General features: G+C 45.1%; 1 protein-coding gene across 3 annotated transcripts in view; it reads right to left on the bottom strand.

Moving 5' to 3' along the window:
- FTO (FTO alpha-ketoglutarate dependent dioxygenase) overlaps positions 1-25,801 on the bottom strand; it is a 289,914-nt gene that overhangs the window by 257,655 nt on the left and 6,458 nt on the right. For all 3 annotated transcript variants that reach the window (XM_073659382.1, XM_073659383.1, XM_073659384.1), the window contains exons 2-3: positions 2,886-2,963; positions 1,910-2,489 (exon numbers count right to left, since the gene is read on the bottom strand). In XM_073659382.1, coding sequence (XP_073515483.1) covers positions 1,910-2,489; positions 2,886-2,963 — 658 coding nt within the window. The remainder of the gene's footprint in view (positions 1-1,909; positions 2,490-2,885; positions 2,964-25,801) is intronic.

Raw genomic sequence — 25,801 nt, 5'->3', positions numbered from 1 at the left:
TGAGCCGCGCATGGCGTCACTGCCATGCGCTCTCACACTGTGAGATGGTCTGCCGAAATAGTCACTGCTCCCCGAGTCTATGGACGTGGGGAGAAGTGACTATTCACTCACCTTAATAGCGCGCACACTGTAGCCGCAGCGTGGCTCCTGCAGCTGCTCTGCGGTCTCATGTGCCCACTATTAAAGAGCATGAATATTCACTACAACCCACGCCCATGGGAGTGGGTTGCATTGAGTATTCATGGTCTTTAATAGCGGGCAAATGAGACCGCCGAGCAGCTGCAGGAGCTGCGCTGCGGGTACAATGTGCGCACTATTAAGGAAAATGAATATTCACTGCTCTCGATGCCCATGGGCGTGGGGAGCAGTGAATATTCATTTTCTTTAGCTGCAGGCACAGTGTAGGATGCAGCAGCCGGCTCCTGCCTCCTGTGCCCCGCTCCTCCACCGCTACCGCTCCCCCCACTACCCACAGCATATATACATATGCTGTGGGTGGTGGAGGGTGTGGGGGGAGCGCCAGCGGTGGAGGAGGAGCGGGGCCCAGGAGCTGGCTGCTGCATCCTACACTGTATATATACAGTACAGTATACATACATATTAGGACTATTTTTTTGAGGAAAAAAAGTGCGTCTTATAGTCTGAAAAATATGTCAGGTCTATACAGAAACTTTTGACACAAAATACAGGGAGATTTTTAGAGAGGTTGTTTAGCCAATAACTCTCACCAATCTCTACTGTTCCGGGTTCAACACTCTTTGGACTACACCATTCCCTACATCTTAGTTCCTCTCGACACATAATCACCTACCTCAACCGGTGAGTGATCACCTTCTGTGTCAACAGGAACCTAGAACTAGAGACTAGTGACTTAAGAAGATCAGTGAGGATCACGCTCTTAGTTACTATGTTTTAAAAAAAGATACAGCTTCATGAAACCCGAGGCAAAAAACCCAATGAGGCAGATGCTAATTGTCCCATATTAGGGGGAAAATTCCTTCCCGACTCCACTCAATCAGACTAGCTTCCCGCATCAATGTCCCATCACAGAATCTAGTGCCTAAAACTTGTAATATAATATATTTCAAGATTGGCATCGAAGTCCTCCTTGAATCACAACATCATATGCAGAGAATTCCATAGTCTTACTGCTCTTACAGTAAAGAATCTATTCCATTCTGGGATTTAAAAAAAATAAGTAAATAAATCATGGGCTAAACAACTCCTTTAATTAACCCCTTCATATCTCATTTCAGATGTGTCGGAGCAGTATAAACAATGGTTTGTGAAATAAGACAGATTTTACTGTTCAGCTCAATAATTTTAACCTTAAAGGTAATCTTTCAGTACAAATAACCTTCCTAAGTAGTCTATATGGGCATGTAGGTCATAGAAAACTGAATAAAATGACACCTTGATATCTGTAATCTGATATTTTATTCCAGAGAAATCCACATTTTTCTTAATATGTAAATGAGCTGTTAAGATCTATGAACTGGACATAGATCTCCTGGAGAATCTGCTTCCAGGGATTATTTTAAAAGGATGGGGGTGTTACCAGTGTGAGACGTAATGACTGAGTCTGCTATCCTGATCTACATGTCTCACACTGGCAACTCCTCCTTTCATTTATAATAATCTGTTGAAGCAGATTCTTGGGGAAATCTATGTCCGGCCCATAGATCAAATTAAAGTCCGAGATCCTTATCATATTCCTCTGATTCCGGATTTATTCAACCAGGTTGTGGGAGCAAAAGTGTTCTCCAAGTTGGATTTAAGGGGAGCCTATAATGTGGTTAGAATCAGAGAGAGGGATAAATGGAAAATGGCTTTCAATACCCCTGAGGGGCATTTTTTTTACATATTTAGAAAAATGTGAATTTCTTTTGAATAAGATATTGTTTCTGACCTTGATAATTGTAGTTGTAGACCGCAACTGTAGATCCCTCCACAAGGTTCTCATCATGGTGCCAGCTCACCGCCATTTTCCCCATACCAAAATATGGTTCATCTTTAAGGTAGGACATGGTCTGTGGGTCCATATAATTTATCAAAGTCACATTAAAACATCTCACGGCCTCTTGTAAGGCCATCTTCTCAAGTGAGTCACTTGGGGGCTCCGTCCACTCTTTGCTTTTCTCAGATTTCTTCAATTCACCTATCGTCTGAAGATGTAGAAATGTGTTCAAGTCATAAAAGGCTTTGCAGGCGTCAGAAACGTCTTCTGAGCTGTAAGTAATATTGTGCCCGTCTTCTGGCCATGGCACCGCAAACAGCCTTGTATTCAGATACTTGTAGGTGCAGCCGGGCTGGCCGATCAGGATTCGAGACACGGGCGTCAGCAGGTCTTTCCCTTTCAGCTGCACGAGGTCTTGAAACAAGCAGTCACGATGGAGCAATGTAAGAAATGCTTTCTCGACGGCATGATGTAACTCCGCAGGGGTTTGGTCAGCTTCCCGGATGACCAACTTGCCATATTTTGTGCTCCACTGGAATAAAAATATATTTGATTCAGCTTAAAAGGATTGTCCATCAAACAGAGTCCAGTATGGTCTAAAAATAATGTCTAAAAATAAAAGAAACTGTACACTCACCAGCCAATTCCCTACCACTACTCCAGAGCACTGTCTGGGTCATCCACCATCTTCCCAGCTTCTGGACCGCTGCAGCCAGTCACTGGCTGTAATAGCCAATAATTGGCTGTGTTGGTCACATATAAAGAAGCGAGTGATTGGCTGCAGCGAGTGATTGGGAGCAAACTTAGAGATAGGCAGGTAAACCAGGAAGACTATGGAGGAGTGATGGAGGATTTTCCAGTGAGAATGTTCCTTTTTTTTTTTTTTAACAACATGCTGGGCTTTTATCATATGCTAGGTTATACATACCAACTGAAGGAAGCCATCATCGTCTGGTGTAAGGTGTTGTAGTTGTACATCACCAAGTTGCTGAAGAAGCTTTTGTTTCTTAAAAAAAAAATAATAATAATTAAAAAAATATATTTTTCAAGTACCTTCCTTATTATCTTTTGTGCACGTGCCTTCTTTGGAGTTGCTAATATATGCTGCTGGGGGCGGGGGCTCCTTCTCCCTCTGGCAGCTGATGATAGAATCCCTTCTTACTTCACCTGCAGAACAAGTCTTCTTAACTACCTCTGCCATTTCTTGACAAGCAGGTCAGAAAGATAGTTCTATGGATTGCAAAGTGGGGAGTGGAGTCTCACCACACAAAAAAAAAAAGTTTCTCCAAGCAAAGGTAACTTTTTTCTCATAATTGTGTACCTCTGTACATTTTGCTTTCTGACAATAAACACTGTTGCTTTCAGAAAAAAATGAAGAAAAAACACAATAGCTACTTAAAGGGAATTTATCACGAGGTTTTAGCCATCTAATGTGAGAGCAACATAATGTAGAGGCAGAGATGGAGACCCTGATTCCAGTCATGTGTCACTATCTGGACTGTTTAGTGTAGTTTTTATAAAATAATCATTTTATCAGCAGGAGATTATCACTACAGGACTAGGTGTCTTGCTCCTTCTAGTTCAGCCACACCCCCAGAACTGATTGACAGCGGTCTATACTCAGCCAATCAGCGATGTGGGTGGGGTTATACACAGCTCTGCATTCTGGGAACTGGTAGGTCTGCAAACAATGATTTTGTCAAAACTGTGTCAAGCAATACAGTAAGTGATACATTGCTGGAATCAGGATCTTCGCCCCTACCATCATACTGCTCTCAGATGGGGGTTGCAAAAAACTGCTGACAGATTCCCTTCAAACACACACAATGTGTATGTGCTGAAAGATTGCTGGAGCCCTTTCCACACCAGATACACACACAGTATGGTATGGGAGGACCCCGAGTCCCCCTATAGTGGAGTTTAGGTTTTAATGGTAATGTGTGTGGATGATGAAAAAATGTTATTGACAGTTAATATTCTTATACATTCATTTATCTTAGATATAACATTCATCAAAATAAAAATAAAAAATTATACAGCTCTGGAATTATTTCAGGATTCTTCATTAAGACATTTTGAGACCCAGCAACAAAAAGTAAGTAAATCTGACTGAGATTTCTATAGGTTCACACCTTGTAGACTCTTTGCAGCAATATGAAAAGCTCAATCTGATGCTCTCTCTTTCCCTCCCACAGCAGGAAGTCACAGCAGTCTCTGATACATTCTCAGCAATTGTATAACATTCAAACAATGGGTTGTATCACCTTCTTTCTTCAAACACACTTAGCTCTGATACATCCCAGCGCTTTCCGCCTGGTGGGAGAGTGGGACGCACCGGAAAAATAACAATTCAGACCAGGGGGCATGCTCATGCTGCAGGTCCCAAGGGGGGCGTTCTCCCCTGTTACAAGCACTGAGACACTGCAGCCGGCCTCAGCAGCAGTTGCAGCTCTAACCTCGGTGCACGGACATCCGCATGAGCCCTTTACAGTACCCTGCTGTGTATTAAGAAAGATCCCCAAACATCTTGGTGTCTAGCTGACTTATATAAGATAGTTTTTCACCTTCTGAAGGAAAGCTCATTTGCATACCTTTTCCCATGCACCAGTGCATGTGAGTCTTAATACACCGCTTGGATCAGTACCCACATAGCTGTCCTAAGTGCATCTTAGCTGACCAACTAGTATCCTGATCTGCATCTGCCTCGGCTTACATCAAAAAGTTTATCTGAGCAAAAGAGTAAATGTCTCCTCCATAATAACTCAAGAGTGTGAAGACTTATTGACGGCAGGGTCTTTAATGGGTATTGCCCAAATTAAAACATCATCCGCTAACTTGATGATTGCTGGGGGTCTGAATGCCGGGCCCCCCTAGTGATCCTGAGATTGGGGCTCTGCAGCCCAGTCTTGAATGGAGAGGAGGTGTCCATGCCCAACAGAGTACAGGACTCAAATACTTCCGACAGTTCTGTAGACAATGAATGGAGCGGAGGTGTCCAAGCTCAACAGAGTACAGTACTCAGCTACTTCCGACAGTTCTGTAGACAATGAAGGGAGAGGAGGGGTCCAAGCTCAACAGAGTACAGTACTCAGCTACGTCCGACAGTTCTGTAGACAATGAATGGAGCGGAGGTGCGCATGCTCAACAGAGTAGAGTACTCAGCTACTTCCGACAGTTCTGTAGACAATGAATGGAGCAGAGGTGTCCAAGCTCAACAGAGTACAGTACTCAGCTACTTCCGACAGTTCTGTAAACAATGAAGGGAGAGGAGGGGTCCAAGCTCAACAGAGTACAGGACTCAGCTACTTCCGACAGTTGTGTAGACAATGAATGGAGCAGAGGTGTCCAAGCTCAATAGAGTACAGTACTCAGCTACTTCCGACAGTTCTGTAGACAATGAAGGAAGAGGAGGGGTCCAAGCTCAACAGAGTACAGTACTCAGCTACTTCCGACAGTTCTGTAGACAATGAATGGAGTGGAGGTGCGCATGCTCAACAGAGTACAGGACTCAGCTACTTCCGACAGTTGTGTAGACAATGAATGGAGCGGAGGTGTCCAAGCTCAACAGAGTACAGTACTCAGCTACTTCCGACAGTTGTGTAGACAATGAATGGAGCAGAGGTGTCCAAGCTCAACAGAGTACAGTACTCAGCTACTTCCGACAGTGGTGTAGACAATGAATGGAGAGGAGGTGTCCAAGCTCAACAGAGTACAGTACTCAGCTACTTCCAACAGTTCTGTAGACAATGAATTGAGCGGAGGTGCGCATGCCCAACAGAGTACAGTACCCAGCTACTTCCAGCAGTTCCATAGACAATGATTGGAGCAGAGGTGTGCAATGGTCTTCTCCATTCATTATCTACGAGACGGCCAGAGAAAGCAGAGTACAGTACTTGACTATATTTGACAGTTCTATAGACAATGAATGGAATAGAGGTCGGGCATGTGGAGCTCCTCTCCATTCAGCTCATTCTCAGAGTTCCAAAGTCCTGATCTGTTTTCAAGTTTTGTTGACTACCGTGCCTTTAAAGGGTAATTCCCAAAATAAAATATTAGCCCCTATCCATAAGATAGGGGATAACTTGACGAATGCTGTAGGTTGAACCTCTAGGACCCCCCATTGTTCTGAGATCAGGACTCTGGAACTGTGAGAATGAGGCTGTATATGAACAGGAGCTGCGCATGCTCGACCTCCGTTCCATTCATTGTCTATAGGACAGTTGGAAATAACCGAGTGCTGTGCTCTGGCACTCTTATAGAAAATGAATGGAGAAGAACACGCACACCTCCGCTCCAGTCAAGCCCTGTTCTTGGGGTTCCAGATTTCTGATCTTGGAATCGCTGGAGGTCCCAAAGATCGAACCCCAAGCGATCAACAACATATCCCCTGTTCATAAGATAGGAGCTAACGTTATATTTTGGAAATAACCCATTAAAAGGCTCTGAAGTCAATACTTCCCACTCTTGAATTATTATGGAGAAGATATTTACTCTAGTGTGAAGATAAACTTCGGTCATCCATTACCAAACTCATCCAAAGTAACTGTTCACACCAGGCTGCTCCCCTGTAATAAACAACTCGGGAGCGCTGTTCCCACACCATCATGCATATGCGCAGAGTAATTAGCACGTATCATCGAGGCCACTCAAGCACAAGAACATTTAACCTTTTGGGCTCGGAGGAGAAGTAACGTGTTTCCAAGTGCGGTGACCCCGTGCGGTTGGGGAAGTGTTCAGTCACACTTCTGAAATAATGGAAGAATACACGCAGACGAGGAAACGCGGCGCTTCTTTTATTCCCTGCGCTTTACCACCGTTAATATCAATCTAGAAATACCCTTATTTCTTAACTTTTCTTAATCCGTAACATTTATCTCCGATGCATTTAATGCTTACGGTTACTGATATTTAAATACTGTAATCTCTGTAGGACATTGGTAGCTTATTCCAAAGATCATAATTTTTCACTGATTTCCCAGATGCATTATGAATTCCCCGGGCTGGATTTGTATTTTTCAGCTTCACGAAGAGACGTGTTTACATAGACCCTAAACGTAAAGGCTGGAGAGGAGGAAACGGCAATATATAGTAAGATATTTTGCAAGTCCGTGTTTCCGCCTATCCGGCCGCTCGCTCCTTTTCCGCCTATCCGGCCGCTCGCTCCTTTCCCGCCTATCCGGCCGCCCGCACCTTTCCCGCCTATCCGGCCTCCCGCACCTTTCCCGCTTATCCGGCCGCCCGCACCATTCCCGCTTATCCGGCCGCCCGCACCATTCCCGCTTATCCGGCCGCCCGCACCTTTCCCGCTTATCCGACTGTACGCTCTTTTTTCCTCTATGCTGGAGGGAAACTGACGCAACAGCTAATTCGACAGTTTGCTCTGGGATCGTTCACATCATCATACGCATTTCCATTCCGGATCCTTCATGGAAAAAGCAGCATTTTATGTTTTCCAAATTGTTTCCATGTTTTTGCAGTAAAAAGTGGTGAAAAAGGGGATGAAATCGAAGTCAGGTCTGCAGCAGTTGAGACCCTGATAAAGATGACATATGGAAACCCGACGAGCTGGATAACTTTTCCTAAACGGCAATTTCGCTTAGCACTGTAATTTTTGGAGCGGTCTTATTACCCCTTTCCACCGGTGGACTCAGACAGAAGAGACCCCTGTGAAAGAACAATATATGGGGCCAATTGCAGTCCAATAGCTCATCAGCATGCACAATGTTGCTTTGGAGGTGAAAGTGGCCCCCGGTTTGCACCAATGGGATGTTTACCATTGCCCCTTCCATTAGCTCTGACTTCATCATCACAGGGAAAAATTGACAAAGTAAGGGTCCTTGTACAAGTAGGAAAAGTGAGCGCCATGCGGCAATATCACAGGTCTATTGGAGCGTGTTTAAAGGTAAAAGTTGATGCAATGGGTATAAGGACAAATGACCCTTAATGCAATCATTGGATCAGCCGTGTAGTTGGTCAGCACTATGAAGCACTTGATGAAGATACAATCGGCCACCGAACTAATGTTTTGCTCACCCACAAGCTGATTGCTGCCATGTTTACACACGCGCTCATTCGACAAGTTATTAGTGTAAAAGGGTCTTTAAAGAGAGTTGTTTGGCGATAACTTTCTGATCGGTGGGGTTCTGACTGCTGGCACCTGCCCTGATCTGCAGCACGGGGCACTTTTTCCCCGGTTAGGATGGAGTCGCAGTGCCCATGCTCGAATGCAGCTCTTCATTTTCTATCGGGCTGCTGGAAAAAGCCAAGCACAGAATATAGGGAATGAATGGAGCGGCAGTCAAAGCACGAGCACCGCAGCGCCATTCCAACAGATAAAAGTGCTCCGTGCTGGAGATCGGCACAAGTCCTATAAGTCAGACCCCACCGGTCAACAAGCAATTACCTATTCTGAGGACAGGTGATAACTTGTTCTTACCAGACAGCCATGGTTTTGCTATGTGTTGCTTTAGAAATGCAGTTTTGGTAGTGTAATAAAACATGAAAAAACTGCACAGCCCAAAAAAACGCACTGCAAAACTACAGAGCCTATCTTACATCATTGCAGCCTCACCCCAATACTGACATTCACTAGGTTTTTGTTGCCAAATTGAATTTAGTGTGATGTAGGGGAAGAGACCCTGATTCCAGCGATGTATCACTTACTGGGCTGCTTCCTGTGGTTTTGATAATGCATTATCATACACGTTTTTATCTGCTGCATCTCTGCTAGTCCTCTCAGTGATGAGCTCCTGCTCCATATTCATCAGCTCTAGCCATCACCGCCCCCCACCATTGATTGTCAGCTTCTTGTCTCTGTAGGCACAAAGTGGTCAATCAATGGTATGGATGGAGTTATACAGTGTTCATCAAAGAGAGGACTAGCAGAGCTGCAGTAGATAAAACAGTGATTTTATCAAAACTACAGCAAATAGTCCAGGAATTGACACTAGTGGAATGAGGGAATTAGGGATTGGGAAACATAAACCAAGTGACAGATTCCCTTGAAGTCATTTTCTCAATAGTGGCTATAGTGGGTGGTGGGGGTGTCATCGCTCTATGATGCCAACATGTTCTTAAGTGCAGTACAAAATGGTGATTCGCAATAGAACTTAATTTCACTCCTTTAAAAACACACATTTGGGTTTATTTCACCCCAGGGAAAAATCTAATTATCCATTAGAAACCCATTCAAATATGGGGAGAAGATACAAACTCCATGCAAAAATAAATGAAAAAGGTATACTGATTCATACTACACCGACCTGCCAACTATCTAAAGTACATGGGGCTGTCATGACATTTCCCCACGATAGATGTGAAGAAAATAAGGATTGGGCATCTTGAATTTCAACATGCTCAATCCTTAGTTCTCAAGTCACCACTATTGGGCTCTCTCTGCAGGTTACTCTCCTTTTCCCATTACAAACAGATGCCGAGTTGAGTGTGCATGTATGTGGGGGGTGGGGAGAGAGAGATGACAGCCAAATGAGTGGCGTTCACCCACTTATATATTATAAAGTTTGTCTAAATGCATTTCTCTGTCACTAGGTTTTGGCTACCTAATCTGAGAGCGGCATAACGTAAGGGCATAGACCCCGATTCCAGCGATATGTCACTTACTGGGCTGCTTAGTGTCGCTTTTTATAAAATAATAGTTTTATCAGCAGGAGATTATCACTACAGGACAAGGTGTCTGGTGCCTCATAGTCCAGCCACATCCCCACCAATCAGTGGTGTGGGCGGGGTTATACACAGCTCAGCATTTAGAGAACTGCTAGATCTGCAGCAGAGAAAACAGGGATTATATCAAAACTACAGCAAGCAGCCCAGTAAGTGATACATCACCGGAATCGGGGTCTCTGGCCCTATATTATGCTGCTTTCAGATAAGGCAGCTAAAACTTGGATAAAGATTCCATTTAACCCCACTGATGCTGAGAAATGTAAGCAGACTGATGGTGCGCGGTGTGAAATGAGGCACTGCAGTGGCGACGTGGATGTATTAGGTAAGTGGGTTAAAGTCCCCCTTCGCGCTGCTTTATTTATCCCAGAATGTGAAGTTAGTCACGATCCTCTCCACCTTTGGTGTTTGTAAGCACCGCAGTTAGTGGCAGCTCCCTGCTAATTATTACATCAAATCAGCTCCATTAACAGGCCTGTGGCTGTGAGGAGGGCATGTCGCCGGGGCCTTAAACGCCTCTCCGAATGGAAAGGAATACATTAGCCGCTGCCCTTTGCCCAATTAAACAGAAACTTCCCGACGGAGAAAAAGGACAAATAGGTAAATGCAGGAGGTGAGGAATCCTCAGGACTGTAAGGACACCTAGAGGATTCCTGCAGATTGCACCCACAGAGTAGACACCACTGATGGTGCACCTTTAGGACTCGAGGGGGCTCGTTCAGATGGCAGGGAAAAAAAAAAAAGCTGGAGTGTCATCAGTGCACTGGATCAGAGTTTCATCAGCTTTTCTCATATCATAAAAAAAATAACGGGAGGTTTCTCAATCAGTAAAAAATAGATGGCATCCGAGTGATTTTTTTCGGACTTTGGCGCGAATCACTCGGTCCGCAAGAATACACGGCCACGTGACAATAATAGGTACAAGTCCTATCCATGAAAAACACAGTACTAGTATGGGACAAAGTGACGTCTGAATGATCCCTAAAGCTGTGGGCACATGGCCTCTTATACAGGTGGATTTCGCCTTAAAACTGCCGCTAACAGTGAACATAGTTGTGCACGCTCCATCTTAGGTCACTCCTTTTGGCTGCGTCAGGGCTCGGAAACCTTGAAGTGGTTAAAAGAAGTAGCAATCGTTTTGTGTTTTCTCTCTGAAAAATAAAAAGTCGCCGGCTGGGGAGCAACCAGATAAAATGTCGGCTAAGCTGCTTCAGTAAAAAGACCAACAGTGTTTCCTGAAGCGGCTTCACTTAGAAAAACTTGGCGGCTCCAGAGATGTTTCGTGTCCGTACCCTAAGGTTATGTGCCCATGCTGGCCATACCCTCCCAGACTGCCCCTTTAAGGAGAATCTGTCGGCTTTCCGGACTTGTCTGTAAAATTTGCATGTTTTCCATAAACATTGCATTGTTCTATGCCTCTATTGTTCCTCCTGGCAATAAATCGCCATGGGGTATGGTAGCACACACTTGACAGCTCTTTTTTCTTTTATTCCCACTAGTTATGAGCCTGAATGTTTTCGGCGGCCGATTACACATTTCTTTAATAGAATAACTTATTTTTTCTGTTCTCTGTACGACTTAGCACAGGCGACCATGAAAGGTTAACTTGTGGACTTGTTTCAGGTTCACTAAGCGCAGTGTAATGTTTAGACGCTCAGTTACACTGTAATGTCGGCTCCGTGTAATGTTTACAGGAGAATATGGAACTTTTTCAGAAACATTTCAGGTGGAATGTTGGAAGAGGAAATCAAAGTAACACAAGGGGGCGCTATAACCGGTAAGGAAGAGCAATATCTACACACGGGTACTTTCTAGAAAAAAAAAAAAAATGTCGTCCCTGACAAACTGAGCTTTTCTCACCCTCCCCAGGCTCTCCAGCTCTGCTTCTGTCTCAGTGGTTTGGCTGCAGCGGTGACGTCACATTGACAGCTCACATCACCGCTGCAGCTCAGTGGCTCGTGCTGTCAATATCAGCAGGACTGATGAGCTCAGTGACTGGCTGCAGTGAGACACAGGCAATGATGGAGATCTGGCACTGGATCCGTGGAGGGTGAGTACTGTCTGATTTCGCTAACTTACACGACATTTTTTTTTTTAAAGTGGAAAGTCCCTTTAAGTCGTCAATATCATATCAATGGGTGTCCCACACCCAGCACCCATGCAGGTACATAGTGTACAGAGCCTGGACAGCTCTCTGCACTGTTTAGTGGGCGTTCTCAGATGAGCTGCAGTACCCGAGTCCACCACTACACAGTGTATGGCACTGTGGAGTGGCGGTGTACACAGCCGGAGGTGCAAGCGGCTGAGGGGAGGAGGTGCAAGCGGCTGAGGGGAGGAGGTGCAAGCGGCTGAGGGGAGGAGGTGCAAGCGGCTGAGGGGAGGAGGTGCAAGCGGCTGAGGGGAGGAGGTGCAAGCGGCTGAGGGGAGGAGGTGCAAGCGGCTGAGGGGAGGAGGTGCAAGCGGCTGAGGGGAGGAGGTGCAAGCGGCTGACGGGAAGAGGTGCAAGCGGCTGACGGGAAGAGGTGCAAGCGGCTGACGGGAAGAGGTGCAAGCGGCTGACGGGAAGAGGTGCAAGCGGCTGACGGGAAGAGGTGCAAGCGGCTGACGGGAAGAGGTGCAAGCGGCTGACGGGAAGAGGTGCAAGCGGCTGACGGGAAGAGGTGCAAGCGGCTGACGGGAAGAGGTGCAAGCGGCTGACGGGAAGAGGTGCAAGCGGCTGACGGGAAGAGGTGCAAGCGGCTGATGGGTGTCAATCCTCCATCGATATGATATTCTTGACTTATCTCAAACTTTGGAAAAACCCATCAGCCAGTCCAATAAACACATTTGCTAAATTTCTGGAACAAGATTCTTTTAGAATTCCAGATCTTCCGATACTTTGATTCCTTTCCTAAACAATATCTTACAGCAGATTATCCACCGCTGCTGTGCAGCGCACAACATCCAGTGGCAGAACACGGTCCTCGCCATGTGCCGTTTTATAACCAGCCATCACATATCAAGCACACGGGAGCTTTGTATTGCTACAAATGAACGCTACCCCTACCAGACGGAGACTTTAAACATTGGGTTTTACTGACTCAATCGAATCAATTTATTTTCATACTGATTCTCTGTGTGTTTTTGGATCAGGGGAACTCGGCTGAATCAGAGTGACAGCCGCTGAATAATTCATCTTTTTCTCTGCTACAAAACGTCATTACTTCAAGTTAAGACTTCTGTAAGATTCGGTTAGTAGACAGCGCCTGCGATTGGGTATCACTGAGATATTTGATCCAATTCCTTGTAATGTCACGATGCTCGGGAAGACAGCAGACTGAGAAGAGACAGAGGAGTGTGTCAGATGTCTGGGCGGATCAGGAGCGGCAGCTTATTACTGCGCTCGCTCCTCGCGTGTCTGACAACGCCGATCCTTCTCAATCCTTGACAGCGCCTTCAGTCAATTCAACTTATTTTTCTTGGAAGCCAAAACTGGTGAGGATGTTTTACTCCCCGCAGCTCGTGGAACTCGCCAGTTACTGCTTTCATGCGTGGGGACATAAAACAAATAAAGACGCTGTCAGTGGAGAGATATATACGGTATACGTATTAGGTGCTGTACCCGTCCATCTGCCGCACAAATTACTTACAGAGTGACCGGTGGAGATCTGAGAACGCGACCAAGAAAGAAATAATGCACCGCTATCTACCAGACGGAACGACTGCGCGGAGAATAGGGATTATCAGACAGCTGCAGAATAGCACCCTGCTCTTACCCGCTAGCACCGAATATGTTAGGGGGATGTTCCCAGAACTGTGCATCAGCTATGGGGAAATCTCATTCATACGCTGCAAAACCTCGTGGGTGCTGCAGATTTAAAATTCACAGCATGTCAATTTAAATATATTTTCTGATTTTGGAAAATCATTGTCCCCGGGAGCAGTCTGTTTAAAAAAAAAAAAAAAAAGACGACAAGAGCGATAGAGACGACAAGAGCGATAGAGACGACAAGAGCGAAAGAGACGACAAAAGCGAAAGAGACGACAAGAGCGAAAGAGACGACAAGAGCGAAAGAGACGACAAGAGCGAAAGAGACGACAAGAGCGAAAGAGACGACAAGAGCGAAAGAGACGTCAAGAGCGATAGAGACGACAAGAGCGATAGAGACGACAAGAGCGAAAGAGACGACAAGAGCGAAAGAGACGACAAGAGCGAAAGAGACGACAAGAGCGAAAGAGACGACAAGAGCGAAAGAGACGACAAGAGCGAAAGAGACGACAAGAGCGAAAGAGACGACAAGAGCGAAAGAGACGACAAGAGCGAAAGAGACGACAAGAGCGAAAGAGACGACAAGAGCGAAAGAGACGACAAGAGCGAAAGAGACGACAAGAGCGAAAGAGACGACAAGAGCGAAAGAGACGACAAGAGCGAAAGAGACGACAAGAGCGACAAGGACGACAAGAGCGACAAGGACGACAAGAGCGACAAGGACGACAAGAGCGACAAGGACGACAAGAACGACAAGAGCGACAAGGACGACAAGGACGACAAGAGCGACAAGGACGACAAGAGCGACAAGGACGACAAGAGCGACAAGGACGACAAGAGCGACAAGGACGACAAGAGCGACAAGGACGACAAGAGCGACAAGGACGACAAGAGCGACAAGGACGACAAGGACGACAAGAGCGACAAGGACGACAAGAGCAACAAGGACGACAAGAGCAACAAGGACGACAAGAGCGACAAGGACGACAAGAGCGACAAGGACGACAAGAGCGACAAAACCCCCAAAAGAGAAGACAAAACCCCCAAAAGAGACGACAAAACCCCCAAAAGAGACGACAAAACCCCCAAAAGAGACGACAAAACCCCCAAAACAGACGACAAAACCCCCAAAACAGACGACAAAACCCCCCAAAAGAAAAGGACAAAAAAAAAAAGACAAAACAAAGAAGTAAAAAACAAAAAATAAACATATAAATAAAAAAAAGGAGTGCTACACTCACCCCTTCCTGGGTGCATGACTGAGTCTCCTCCGATGCTCTCACTGTCTGTTAATTGTCTGCACTGTTGATGTCACATCGACAGCACTGCAGCCGATCAGCTCAGTAACTTGTGCCATCAACTCAAGCAGAGCTGCTGAGGGCAATGATTGAATGCAGCGATATCTACGCTGCAGACAAGAGCAGACACCGGGAGCAGCGGCAGAGACTCAGCCCTGGAACTGCGTAGGGGGAGTAAAGCTCAGTTCGGTGAGGGACGGGGTCACAGGGGGCTTGCTGAAATCAGAAAACCCCTTTAAGTAGCTGTCTGAGCACATTTCTCCCCTTACAACCTGTGAAAAGTGTAGCTTATCTGCACCCTTCTCACAACATTGCAGCGGTAAATAGTGCACAAATTTCTCTGCAGCATTTCCGCAGAACATACTCTAAGGCTATGTTCACACGCTGCATTTTTTTTTTTTTAAAGCAAATTAAAACTTGCAATTCACAGTACCGGCAAAAGCTGTGAGACTTTACAGACCTCGTGCACACAATTTCTTTTGTTTTCCTGACTAAATTGGAAAACTGCTGCTTTTTTGAAAACTGCAGCATGTCAATTATTTCTGCAATTTTTCACCATAGAAAGCAATGAGGAAGTGCAAAAACACTGCAAAAAATAACTAACTTTATTAAACATGTGCTGAAAATATCCTCATAAAGTCGATAAGACTTGATTAATGAGAGTCACGCACATAAGCAATCACCTCTAATAATGCAGCGCATTTATGTAGCTGGGGAGGCGAAGTTCACACTAATTTGGGACTTTTCCCAAAACCTTAATCTTGCTGCCCTCATCCCCACAATAAGTGAAAACTTTAGGTCTATGTCCTGATTCTGATGCTCTATAAATTTCCATTTGTTCTTTTTGAGTGGATAGCTCTTCAACAGCATTCTTTCAGCATTATAGGTGCTGGAACTAATTTTCCTTCACTTCCCAGAATGCATTGTCCTTGCCATTGTCCAATTTTGCTTCCGTTGTACTCGAAGCCTGAGTGGATGGTCCTTCAACAGCATTCTTCCAGCATTATAGGTGCTGGACCTTCTTTTCCCTCACTTCCCAGAATGCATTGCCCCCGACATTGTCCAATTTTGCCTGCCTTGAACTGAAAGCCCGAGTGGATGGTTCTTCAACAGCATTCTTCCAGCATTATAGGTGCTGGAACTTCTTTTTTTCTCACTTCCCAGAATGCATTGCACCTGTCATTGTTGTCCAATTTTGCTTGCCTTGAACTGGAAGTCTGCTTCTCTATTATTCCTGTATGCAGCTAAACTAAACTGCAGGGTTGGTGATGGGCGCCACTATCAAAATAGAACAAGGGTGCTGCAAAATTTTAATATAAACCATTTACCATAGAAAAGAAACACATTCACATACCTGTACATATAGTCAAAAATATCTGTCATCTTTTATTAAAAACAAAAATCATACTCTCTGTGATATTAATAACAAAATCAGCCGGTACACCCCCCTCCCCAGGTCCAGCGCTGCTGCTCCAATGATTGTACATAGGCTGTCATGTTAACAGCCCTGCAGCCCACCACTGAGCTCAGCCAATAAAAACAGCACGAGCCTCCGATCTCAGTGATCGGCTGCAGCGCTTAACATTATGTCATCACTCAATCATCGGACCCAGGGAGGGGGATGTACTGGCCGATTACATTATTTTTATTACATCAAGCATGATTTTTTTTTTCCAAAAGAGGAAAACCCCTTTAACTAATCAAAGTGCAAACTACTGATGAAATCTGCAATGTGTGAATAAGGTTATACGGACAAATTTGGGAACATGACCCTATAAAATCCTGCACGGACTAATAACGTGGCGCTGTTATCCGAGATGATGCTTTCAGCAGGAAACCCCAAGCGGCTAATACCGGAAGGGCTAAAAGGACTTTGCTTCTTTCAAAGTCTTTGATTCCCGTTTTACAGAACTATTGATTCCTATTTGACAGTACAACCTTGCAATGACTTAATCCCGTTATCTCCAATAGACGACTTTACTTTCTATCCAGGAGCGAAAATATGTCATGTTCCCCCTACACGAGAAGATACAAGCCTCCGAACCGGAGCCCGCACCGCCGGAGCAGCAGTCAGTGAATGTGCCTAGGGCAGCCGGCTTCGCTTGTTCCGCAGATGAGCCATTTACCCTTCACCGGAGGGGAAACTTGGTGGCAAATATCTTGTTTGAGGAGCACAGATGAGAATGATTTGCCCTAAGGAGCCTGGGAGTCATGTTTGCTATAATTAAGCCATGACCCATGTCAAGGCCAGATCACCTCCGTACTCTAATAAATATGTGTGTATATATATATATATATATATATATATATATATATATATATATACATATATACACACACACACATACACACACACACATGTATATATTTTATTTATTACATATACCATACATTATAAATATAAATAATGTGAGTCTGTGTAATATATTGAGATATATATATATATATATTTATATTGAGATTATATATATACACACACAGTACGTTTGGACACACCTTCTCATTTAAAGATTTTTCTGTATTTTCTTGACTATGAAAATTGTACATTCACACTGAAGGCATCAAAACTATGAATTAACACATGTGGAATTATATACTTAACAAAAAAGTGTGAAACAACTGAAAATATGTCTTATATTCTAGGTTCTTCAAAGTAGCCACCTTTTGCTTTGATGACTGCTTTGCACACTCTTGGCATTCTCTTGATGAGCTTCAAGAGGTAGTCACCGGAAATGGTCTTCCAACAATCTTGAAGGAGTTCCCAGAGATGCTTAGCACTTGTTGGCCCTTTTGCCTTCACTCTGCTGTCCAGCTCACCCCAAACCATCTCGATTAGGTTCAGGTCTGGTGACTGTGGAGGCCAGGTCATCTGGCGTAGCACCCCATCACTCTCCTTCTTGGTCAAATAGCCCTTACACAGCCTGGAGGTGTGTTTGGGGTCATTGTCCTGTTGAAAAATAAATGATGGTCCAACTAAACTCAAACCGGATGGAATAGCATGCCGCTGCAAGATGCTGTGGTAGCCATGCTGGTTCAGTATGCTTTCAATTTTGAATAAATCCCCAACAGTGTCACCAGCAAAGCACCCCCACACCATCACACCTCCTCCTCCATGCTTCATGGTGGGAACCAGGCATGTAGGGTCCATCCGTTCACCTTTTCTGAGTCGCACAAAGACACGGTGGTTGGAACCAAAGATCTCAAATTTGGACTCATCAGACCAAAGCACAGATTTCCACTGGTCTAATGTCCATTCCTTGTGTTCTTTAGCCCAAACAAGTCTCTTCTGCTTGTTGCCTGTCCTTAGCAGTGGTTTCCTAGCAGCTATTTTACCATGAAGGCCTGCTGCACAAAGTCTCCTCTTAACAGTTGTTGAAGAGATGTGTCTGCTGCTAGAACTCTGTGTGGCATTGACCGGGTCTCTAATCTGAGCTGCTGTTAACCTGCGATTTCTGAGGCTGCTGACTCGGATAAACTTATCCTCAGAAGCAGAGGTGACTCTTGGTCTTCCTTTCCTGGGGCGGTCCTCATGTGAGCCAGTTTCTTTGTAGCGCTTGATGGTTTTTGCAACTGCACTTGGGGACACTTTCAAAGTTTTCCCAATTTTTCGGACTGACTGACCTTCATTTCTTAAAGTAATGATGGCCACTCGTTTTTCTTTACTTAGCTGCTTTTTTCTTGCCATAATACAAATTCTAACAGTCTATTCAGTAGGACTATCAGCTGTGTATCCACCAGACTTCTGCACAACACAACTGATGGTCCCAACCCCATTTATAAGGCAAGAAATCCCACTTATTAAACCTGACAGGGCACACCTGTGAAGTGAAAACTATTTCCGGTGACTACCTCTTGAAGCTTATCAAGAGAATGCCAAGAGTGTGCAAAGCAGTCATCAAAGCAAAAGGTGGCTACTTTGAAGAACCTACAATATAAGACATATTTTCAGTTGTTTCACACTTTTATAGTATATAATTCCGCATGTGTTAATTCATAGTTTTGATGCCTTCAGTGTGAATGTACAATTTTCAAAGTCATGAAAATACAGAAAAATATTTAAATGAGGTGTGTCCAAACTTTTGGTCTGTACTGTATGTATATATATATTATATATATATATATACACACACGCACATACACACAAATATATATACACACACACACACACACATTTTAAAGCAAACCATAAGAAGTCTTGATTACAGTTTGCAAAAAGCCATGTAGGGGACACAGCGAGGATGTGGAAGAAGGTGCTCTGGTCAGATGAGACCAAAGTAGATCTTTTTGGGCTAAATGTGTGGCAGAAAACTGACACTATGCAGCACCTTGAAAACAGCATCCCCACCGTCAAAAATGGTGGTGGCAGCATCATGCTGTATAAAGGCTTTTCTTCAGCAGGGACAGGGAAGCTGGTCAGAGTTGATGGGAAAATTAATAAAGGATGGATATAGGGCAATCCTGGAGGAAAAAGACTTGACGATGGGGTGGAGGTTCACCTTCCAGCAGGACAACGTCTCAAAACATACAGCCAGAGCTACAATGAATGGATGGTGTGAATGTCCCAGTCACAGTCCAGATCGAAATCCCATTTAGAATCCATGGCAAGAGTCAAAAATTGCTGTTCACAGATGCCTCCATCTAATCTCACTGAGCTGAAGCGAGTTAGCAAAGAATGGGCAAAAATATCATCTCTAGATGTGGAAAACTGGTAGAGACAGACCCCAAAAGACTGTAGCAGTAATTGCAGCAAAAGGTGGTCCTACAAAGTACTGACTCAGGGGGACATAATGCAAAATGCACGTCACAATTTACAGGAGGCTGGACAACACTGTAGCCTGCAGCTTAACCCCATATATGCAGGTTAACAGCGTTTGGGGATATGACAGGTTCCCTTTGAAGAGGACCTGTTACCAGGTCAAAAGCATGTGCTCTTATTTTAGTAAGAGTAATCCCTGTTTCTTTTTTTAAGATACGAGCCTTTTTATTTAGTGACAGTCTTTATGAAGGGGGCGCAGTTCACAGGCTCCTCGGGGGGGGGGGGCGCGGTTCACATGCTCCTCGGGGAGAGGGGGGCGCGGTTCACATGCTCTTCGGGAGAGGGGGGCGCGGTTCACAGGCTCTTCGGGGAGAGGGGGGCGCGGTTCACAGGCTCCTCGGGGAGAGGGGGGCGCGGTTCACAGGCTCCTCGGGGAGAGGGGGGCGCGGTTCACAGGCTCCTCGGGGAGAGGGGGGCGCGCGGTTCACAGGCTCCTCGGGGGGGGGGGGGGACATGGGTCACCGGCTCCTTGAGGGGGAGGGGGGACATGGGTCATAAGCTCCTCGGGGGGAGGGAGGACATGGGTCACAGGATCCTCCGGGGAAGGGGGCGGGACATGGGTCACGGGCTCCTTGGGGGGGGGGCATGTCCTCAGTCTGCTCTTCATTATTATCCTGTGGTCCACGCCCTCTTGCTAAAGATCATAAACATTTGCATCAAATAAAAAGGCCCATATCTCTGGAACCGTATGGCAGATTAAAAAAAAAACAGGCCGCTCCGTTCAACTACTGTATCACAGGCGTGCCAATTTATATAGGCTGAAATACCCCTTTAATAACCATTAGGGAGTCAATGTACCCCATGATGCCATGAAAAAGGACAAAAATAAATATGTAATAGTGTATTATAAGAATATAATATACCATGCAAGATAAATCAGAGTGTAAAACAATCTTTGGAAAAAAAAACTTATGATCAAGAGCTAAAAAATAATTCCAGATTTTCTTCCCCATAATTCAGAGCACAAAGGAGAACAAGTATATAAAAAAGCGAGGTCAACCACAGTACTATGTGATTCCAAAATGTTATTGACAGCGGGCCAAGGAGAAATCACACCGGGGCCTGGATCAATACCTCGTTTCAATGTTACAAGCTCCCGCACATATGAAGTATATACCTTTACCGCTGCAAATAAGAAATAATAATTATTATGGGAGCGGGAGATAAATGGTCGCCTCTAGGTAACAGCTTTGATTAGATGAGGGTAAAGGTGACCAAAATCTACTTCACGAATGCATTAAAGCAGCAATATTATTAGTGTATATTTATGACCCTGTTATTGAGACAAGAGCAGCAGAAAGGGACGTGTCAGCGAGCAGCATATATCTTAGTACGTGGCACTATGTCTCCCACAGTTAAGGAAAAACATGGAATCATAGGCAAAAGAGGCAGATTATGGGGTGCGCTGGCGTCCCCTGCAGGGCACCAGGTCACGTGGTGACATCACAATGGGCACCGATAGGTTCCAGAATTGGTGATGATGTCACAGGTGGAGTTGTTGCAGTGACATCACAATGGTGAAAGTTCCATAAATTACAGCTGCAAAGGGTGCAGGTGAATGACTTGTGGCAAATTTGTGGCCAGTTCCCTTTAAAGGGGTTATCCAGCACCACTCACGTCAGCATCGGAGGTTCCCAATGCCTTTGTGATAAAATGCTTGCCCATATGGTAGGTATCATGCAAGTGTCCACTTCGACACGTGGGCAGGTGTCCTGTTCCTTAGTATTATTTTTTCAGAGTTATATGATGACTTCCGATGCATAAATGAGGGGCACCACATGACTCATTTTAAAGGCGTGGTCCAAAACCAAGGGTTATTTTTATGTAATCACTTTTCTAATTTATTTTATAATTAAAAATTTCTTACTGTTCCCTCTCTATTCTTTTTTTTCCGGTCTACTTTTTCTTTTTTTCAAATGACATTTCATTTGAGAATCTCAAAAAGAGACATCAGGGAAGCCGGGGCTGCACTCACCTCCACAGAGACTGTCCCCACCCTGAAATGAAGCATCACTTTTGTAATCACTTTTCTAATTTACTTTGGTTAAAACTTTCTTACTGTTACCCCTTTACTCTTTTATTCCTGTCTGCTTTTTTTTTTCAGATCACATTTCATTTGAGAATCCACAAATGGGATGTCATCAGGGAAGCCGGTGCTACAGTCACTACCACATAGACTATCCCCACCCTGAAATGAAGCATCATCAGTGAGCAGCAGTGAGAACAGAGATCAGCCCAGCAAACGAAACACATTGTCATCAGTGATGTCTGTTTTGGGGGCTGTGCTAGTCTCTACTCTCCCTACTCGCCTCATTCTCTCCTTTTCACTGACAGTGCGCTCTCTTGCCGGCTCGTCACTTCTCTTCAGAAGACATCAGTGGCGTTCATTTCAGGGGCCGGGCTAGTTCCATCTATACTGAGCATGCGTTGGTTGTCAATTCCGACACATGCTCAGTATGGGCTCCCTGCTCTAAATTCCTTTGAATGCACAGTGACGGTGCGCTCTCTTGTTGACTCATCACTTCTCTTCAGAGCCGGCAAGGGAGCGCACTGTCACTGTGCATTCAAAGAAGCACGGAGCGCATACGGAGCATGTGTCGGAATAGACAACCAACGTATGCTCAGTAGAGAAAGGAAAGAAAAAAAAAAAAAAAAACACAGCGGTTGCATGAGTCCAGCCAAATCTGTTTTAAGTCTGAAATACTGCGGCATTTCAGAGAAAAACATAGTTTAATGGTCGCCGGGGACCGAGCCGCACTGGAGACTAGTCCCCAGCGGCTTCACCTTGCCCTGTCTGATGGAGGAGTCGGGGTTTGGTAAATGCCTGGAGAACATTACCCCCATCTGCATTTTGCTCGCAGTAACGTTTGGTGAAGGAGGCATGAAGCTATGGGGACGTTTTTCAGGAGTCGGCTTCAGCCCCTTAGTTCTAATGAAGGGAAATCTTAAAATTTTGGACAATTGTAACTTCTAATTTTGTGTGAACCGTTTGGGCAAGACCGTTTTCTGTTCCTCATGACTGTGCCCCAGTGGCACACAGCATGGTCCATACAGACATGGTTGGATGAATAAAATGACCGGCCGCAGAGAGCTCAGACCTCAACCCCATCCAACACATTTGGGATATACTAGACCAGAGATTGTGACCCAGACCTCTACCCAACATCAGAGTCTGACCCCAAAAATGCTCTTCTGGATGAAGGGGCAAAAAAATAGAATTAGACTTACCGATAATTCGGTTTCTAATAACCCACCACGACAACACACAGGAGGATGTAACCCCACCCTAATAGGGACAGGAAATACGAAGAGGTTTAAATAGCCCCTCCCACATCCTCCCTCCAGTGTTATTACAAAGGACCACAAGACTATAGATGCTTCAAATTAATTTTTATTTCTACTGATCAAGCTGTCGTAGAAACAATAAGCGAGGGGGAGGGAATTACCCGTGCTGTCGTGGTGGGTTATTAGAAACCGAATTACCGGTAAGTCTAATTCTATTTTCTCTAATAACCCCCAGGACAGCACACAGGAGGTATACCAAAGATATTCTAGGGAGGGACAATAGCCTGAAGGATCTTCCTTCCGAAGGCTAAATCTCCAACAGACATTAGGTCTAGTCTGTAGTGTTTGGAGAAAAGTATGAATTGAGGACCATGTGGCAGCTCTGCAAATCTGTTCGATGGATGTGCTGGCTTTTTCAGCCCAGGAGACATATCACCCTTGTAGAATGGGCCTTGAGCTTTGCTGGAGGAGGTAGATCCTGGATCTGGTAAGCCTCCGTAATCGCCCTCTTAATCCAGTTGGCTATTGTAGATTTTGCTGCTTTCTTTCCTCTGTTTGGACCTTGTGTATGGACAAATTCGTTCTTGTCTTTCCTTCCTTCTTCTGTTTCCTGAAGATAGTGCAGTACTATTCTCCGAACGTCCAGAACGTGGAATTCCATCTCTTTATTGTCTTTTGGGTTGTCACAAAAAGATGGAAGGATTACCTCCTGAGATCTGTGGAAATTTGAGACCACCTTAGGTAGAAATGAAGGGTCAAGTTGGAAAATTAGACGGTCTTCCAGGATTCTCAAGTAGGGTTCGTTGACCGAAAGGGCCTGTAGTTCACACACTCTTCTGGCTGTAGTTATTGCCACCAGGAAAGCAGTTTTCCAGGTCAGCCTGTCTAGTCTTATGGTTGATAAGGGCTCAAAGGGTGGAAGGGTTAACCCTTTCAGAACAATGTTAAGGTCCCAGGGGGGAACCAGGTCCGTTACTCTAGGGTGGATGCGGGTGGCTGCTGTCATAAATCTTCTCACCCACTGATGTTCCGCTAATCTTTGATCAAAGTATGAACTTAACGCCGCTACCTGGACCTTAAGAGTACTAGGTCTGAGACCTTTGTCCAGACCTTCTTGTAAAATCTAGAATCTGAGCCACATCAGCCCTATAAGGGTCTGGGCAAGTGGGTGCACACCACCTTAAGAAGGTTTTCCAGATCTTATGGTAAATGGTGTTCGTTACAGGTTTCCTGCTCTTCTGGAGAGTTTTGATGACTTTCTCTGAGAGGCCTCTTGTTTTTAATATCAGGAATTCAGAAGCCAGGCAGTTAGGTGTAGTCTCTCGGGATCTGGATGGTAAATCGGTCCCTGGAGAAGGAGATCCTTGATGGGAGGAAGGATTAGAGGGTTCTCCACACTCAGACTGGTTAACATTCCGAACCAACTTCTTTTTGGCCAGCGAGGGGCCACTAGGATTACTCTGGTCCCTTCGGTCCTTATCTTCTGTAAGGTTTTTGAAAGGATAGGTAGTGGGGGAAAGGCTTACGCTACTTTGAATTCCCATTTGTAAGCGAATCCAGGGAGAAATATTGAGGTACTTTCGCGTTCTGGTGTCCGGCGAAGAGATCTACCTCTGGATAGCCCCTTTTCTCGACTAACATCTGGAAGACGTCTGGGTTTAGGCTCCACTCTCCTGGATGAATCTTTGTTCTGCTTAAGAAGTCGCCCTGGATACTGACTGAACCTTTGATATGAAGAGCCGACAAGGATAGAAGATGTTCTTCGGCCCAGGAGAATATTCTTGCGGAGATTGCTTTTAAGCTTTCGTATCTTGTGCCCCCTTGATGACGTAGGTGGGCTACCGTGGTGATATTGTCTGAAAATATCTGAATGTGAGATTTCTGGACCAGAGGCTCTGCTGCTCTGAGTTCTCTGAAATTTGATGAGCGTTGGCTCACCTCTTTGGTCCATATACCCTGGAATAGCTCTTGGGAGACCATGGCCCCCCATCCCTTTTCGCTGGCATCCACCTTTATGGTTACCAGCAGATTCTGGATCTATGGTACTCCTCTGTCCAGATATTTTCCGTTCAGCCACCAGAATAGAGAGGTCCTTACTCGTGGTGGTATAGGGATTCTCCTGTTCAGAGACCGTGAGTATCCGTCCCAATTTGTAAGGATGTAGGTCTGTAGTGTTCGGGTATGCGCCTGAGCCCAGGCTACCATCTGAATACAGGATGTCATAGACCTGAGGACAGACATGGCGTCTCTTAATAATACTGATCTTCTGCTCCTTAGGACATTGATTTTTGCTTTTATCATGACCTGTTTTTGTTTGGGCAGGAATGACATCTGGCTGTGGGAATCCAATAGTACTCCTAGAAATGTTTTTGTCATGGAGGGAACCATATCTGATTTTTTATGGTTCACTAACCAGCCCAGAGACGATAGGATCTGAGTTGTCAACTGTAGATGTTCTCGGAGTACTGGTACTGAGGGACCGATTAATAACAGGTCGTCAAGGTACGGTACTATTGAAATGTTCTGACCCCTGATATAAGCCATGACTTCTGCCATGACTTTTGTAAATATTCGCAGGGCTGATAAAATTCCAAATGGGAGAACATTGAATTGATAATGGACTATTTGATCCCCCTGAGCCACTGCGAATCTTAGGAACTCCTGTGAAATGGATGTATGGGGATGTGGTAATATGCATCCTGGAGGTCGATTGTGGCCATGACATGGTCCAGTCCTATCAGGGGGACCGTCGACCTGATGGATTCCATCTTTAATCGTTGGTAGTGGATACACTGATTCAGTGGCCTTAGATTGATTATAACTCGGTGTGAGCCATTTGTTTTTTTTATTAGGAAGAGTCTGGAATAATGTCCTGTGCCTATCTCTCTTGTAGGAACCTGGGATATCACCCCTGAGGACAATAGGTCTGTAAGACCGGATATCAGGGTGGCCTGACGACTCTGAGAGGAGAGCGGTGTTAACCTTATCCTCTCTGGATAGGAGGAGAAATTTATTTT

The sequence above is a fragment of the Phyllobates terribilis genome, unplaced genomic scaffold (assembly GCF_046119375.1).
Source record: "Phyllobates terribilis strain yellow unplaced genomic scaffold, ASM4611937v1 Scaffold_13__5_contigs__length_258822181, whole genome shotgun sequence".
In the NCBI taxonomy this organism is placed as follows: domain Eukaryota; kingdom Metazoa; phylum Chordata; class Amphibia; order Anura; family Dendrobatidae; genus Phyllobates; species Phyllobates terribilis.
The sequence above is the reverse complement of the archived record's forward strand: the minus strand, read 5'-3'. Positions and strand labels throughout refer to the sequence as shown.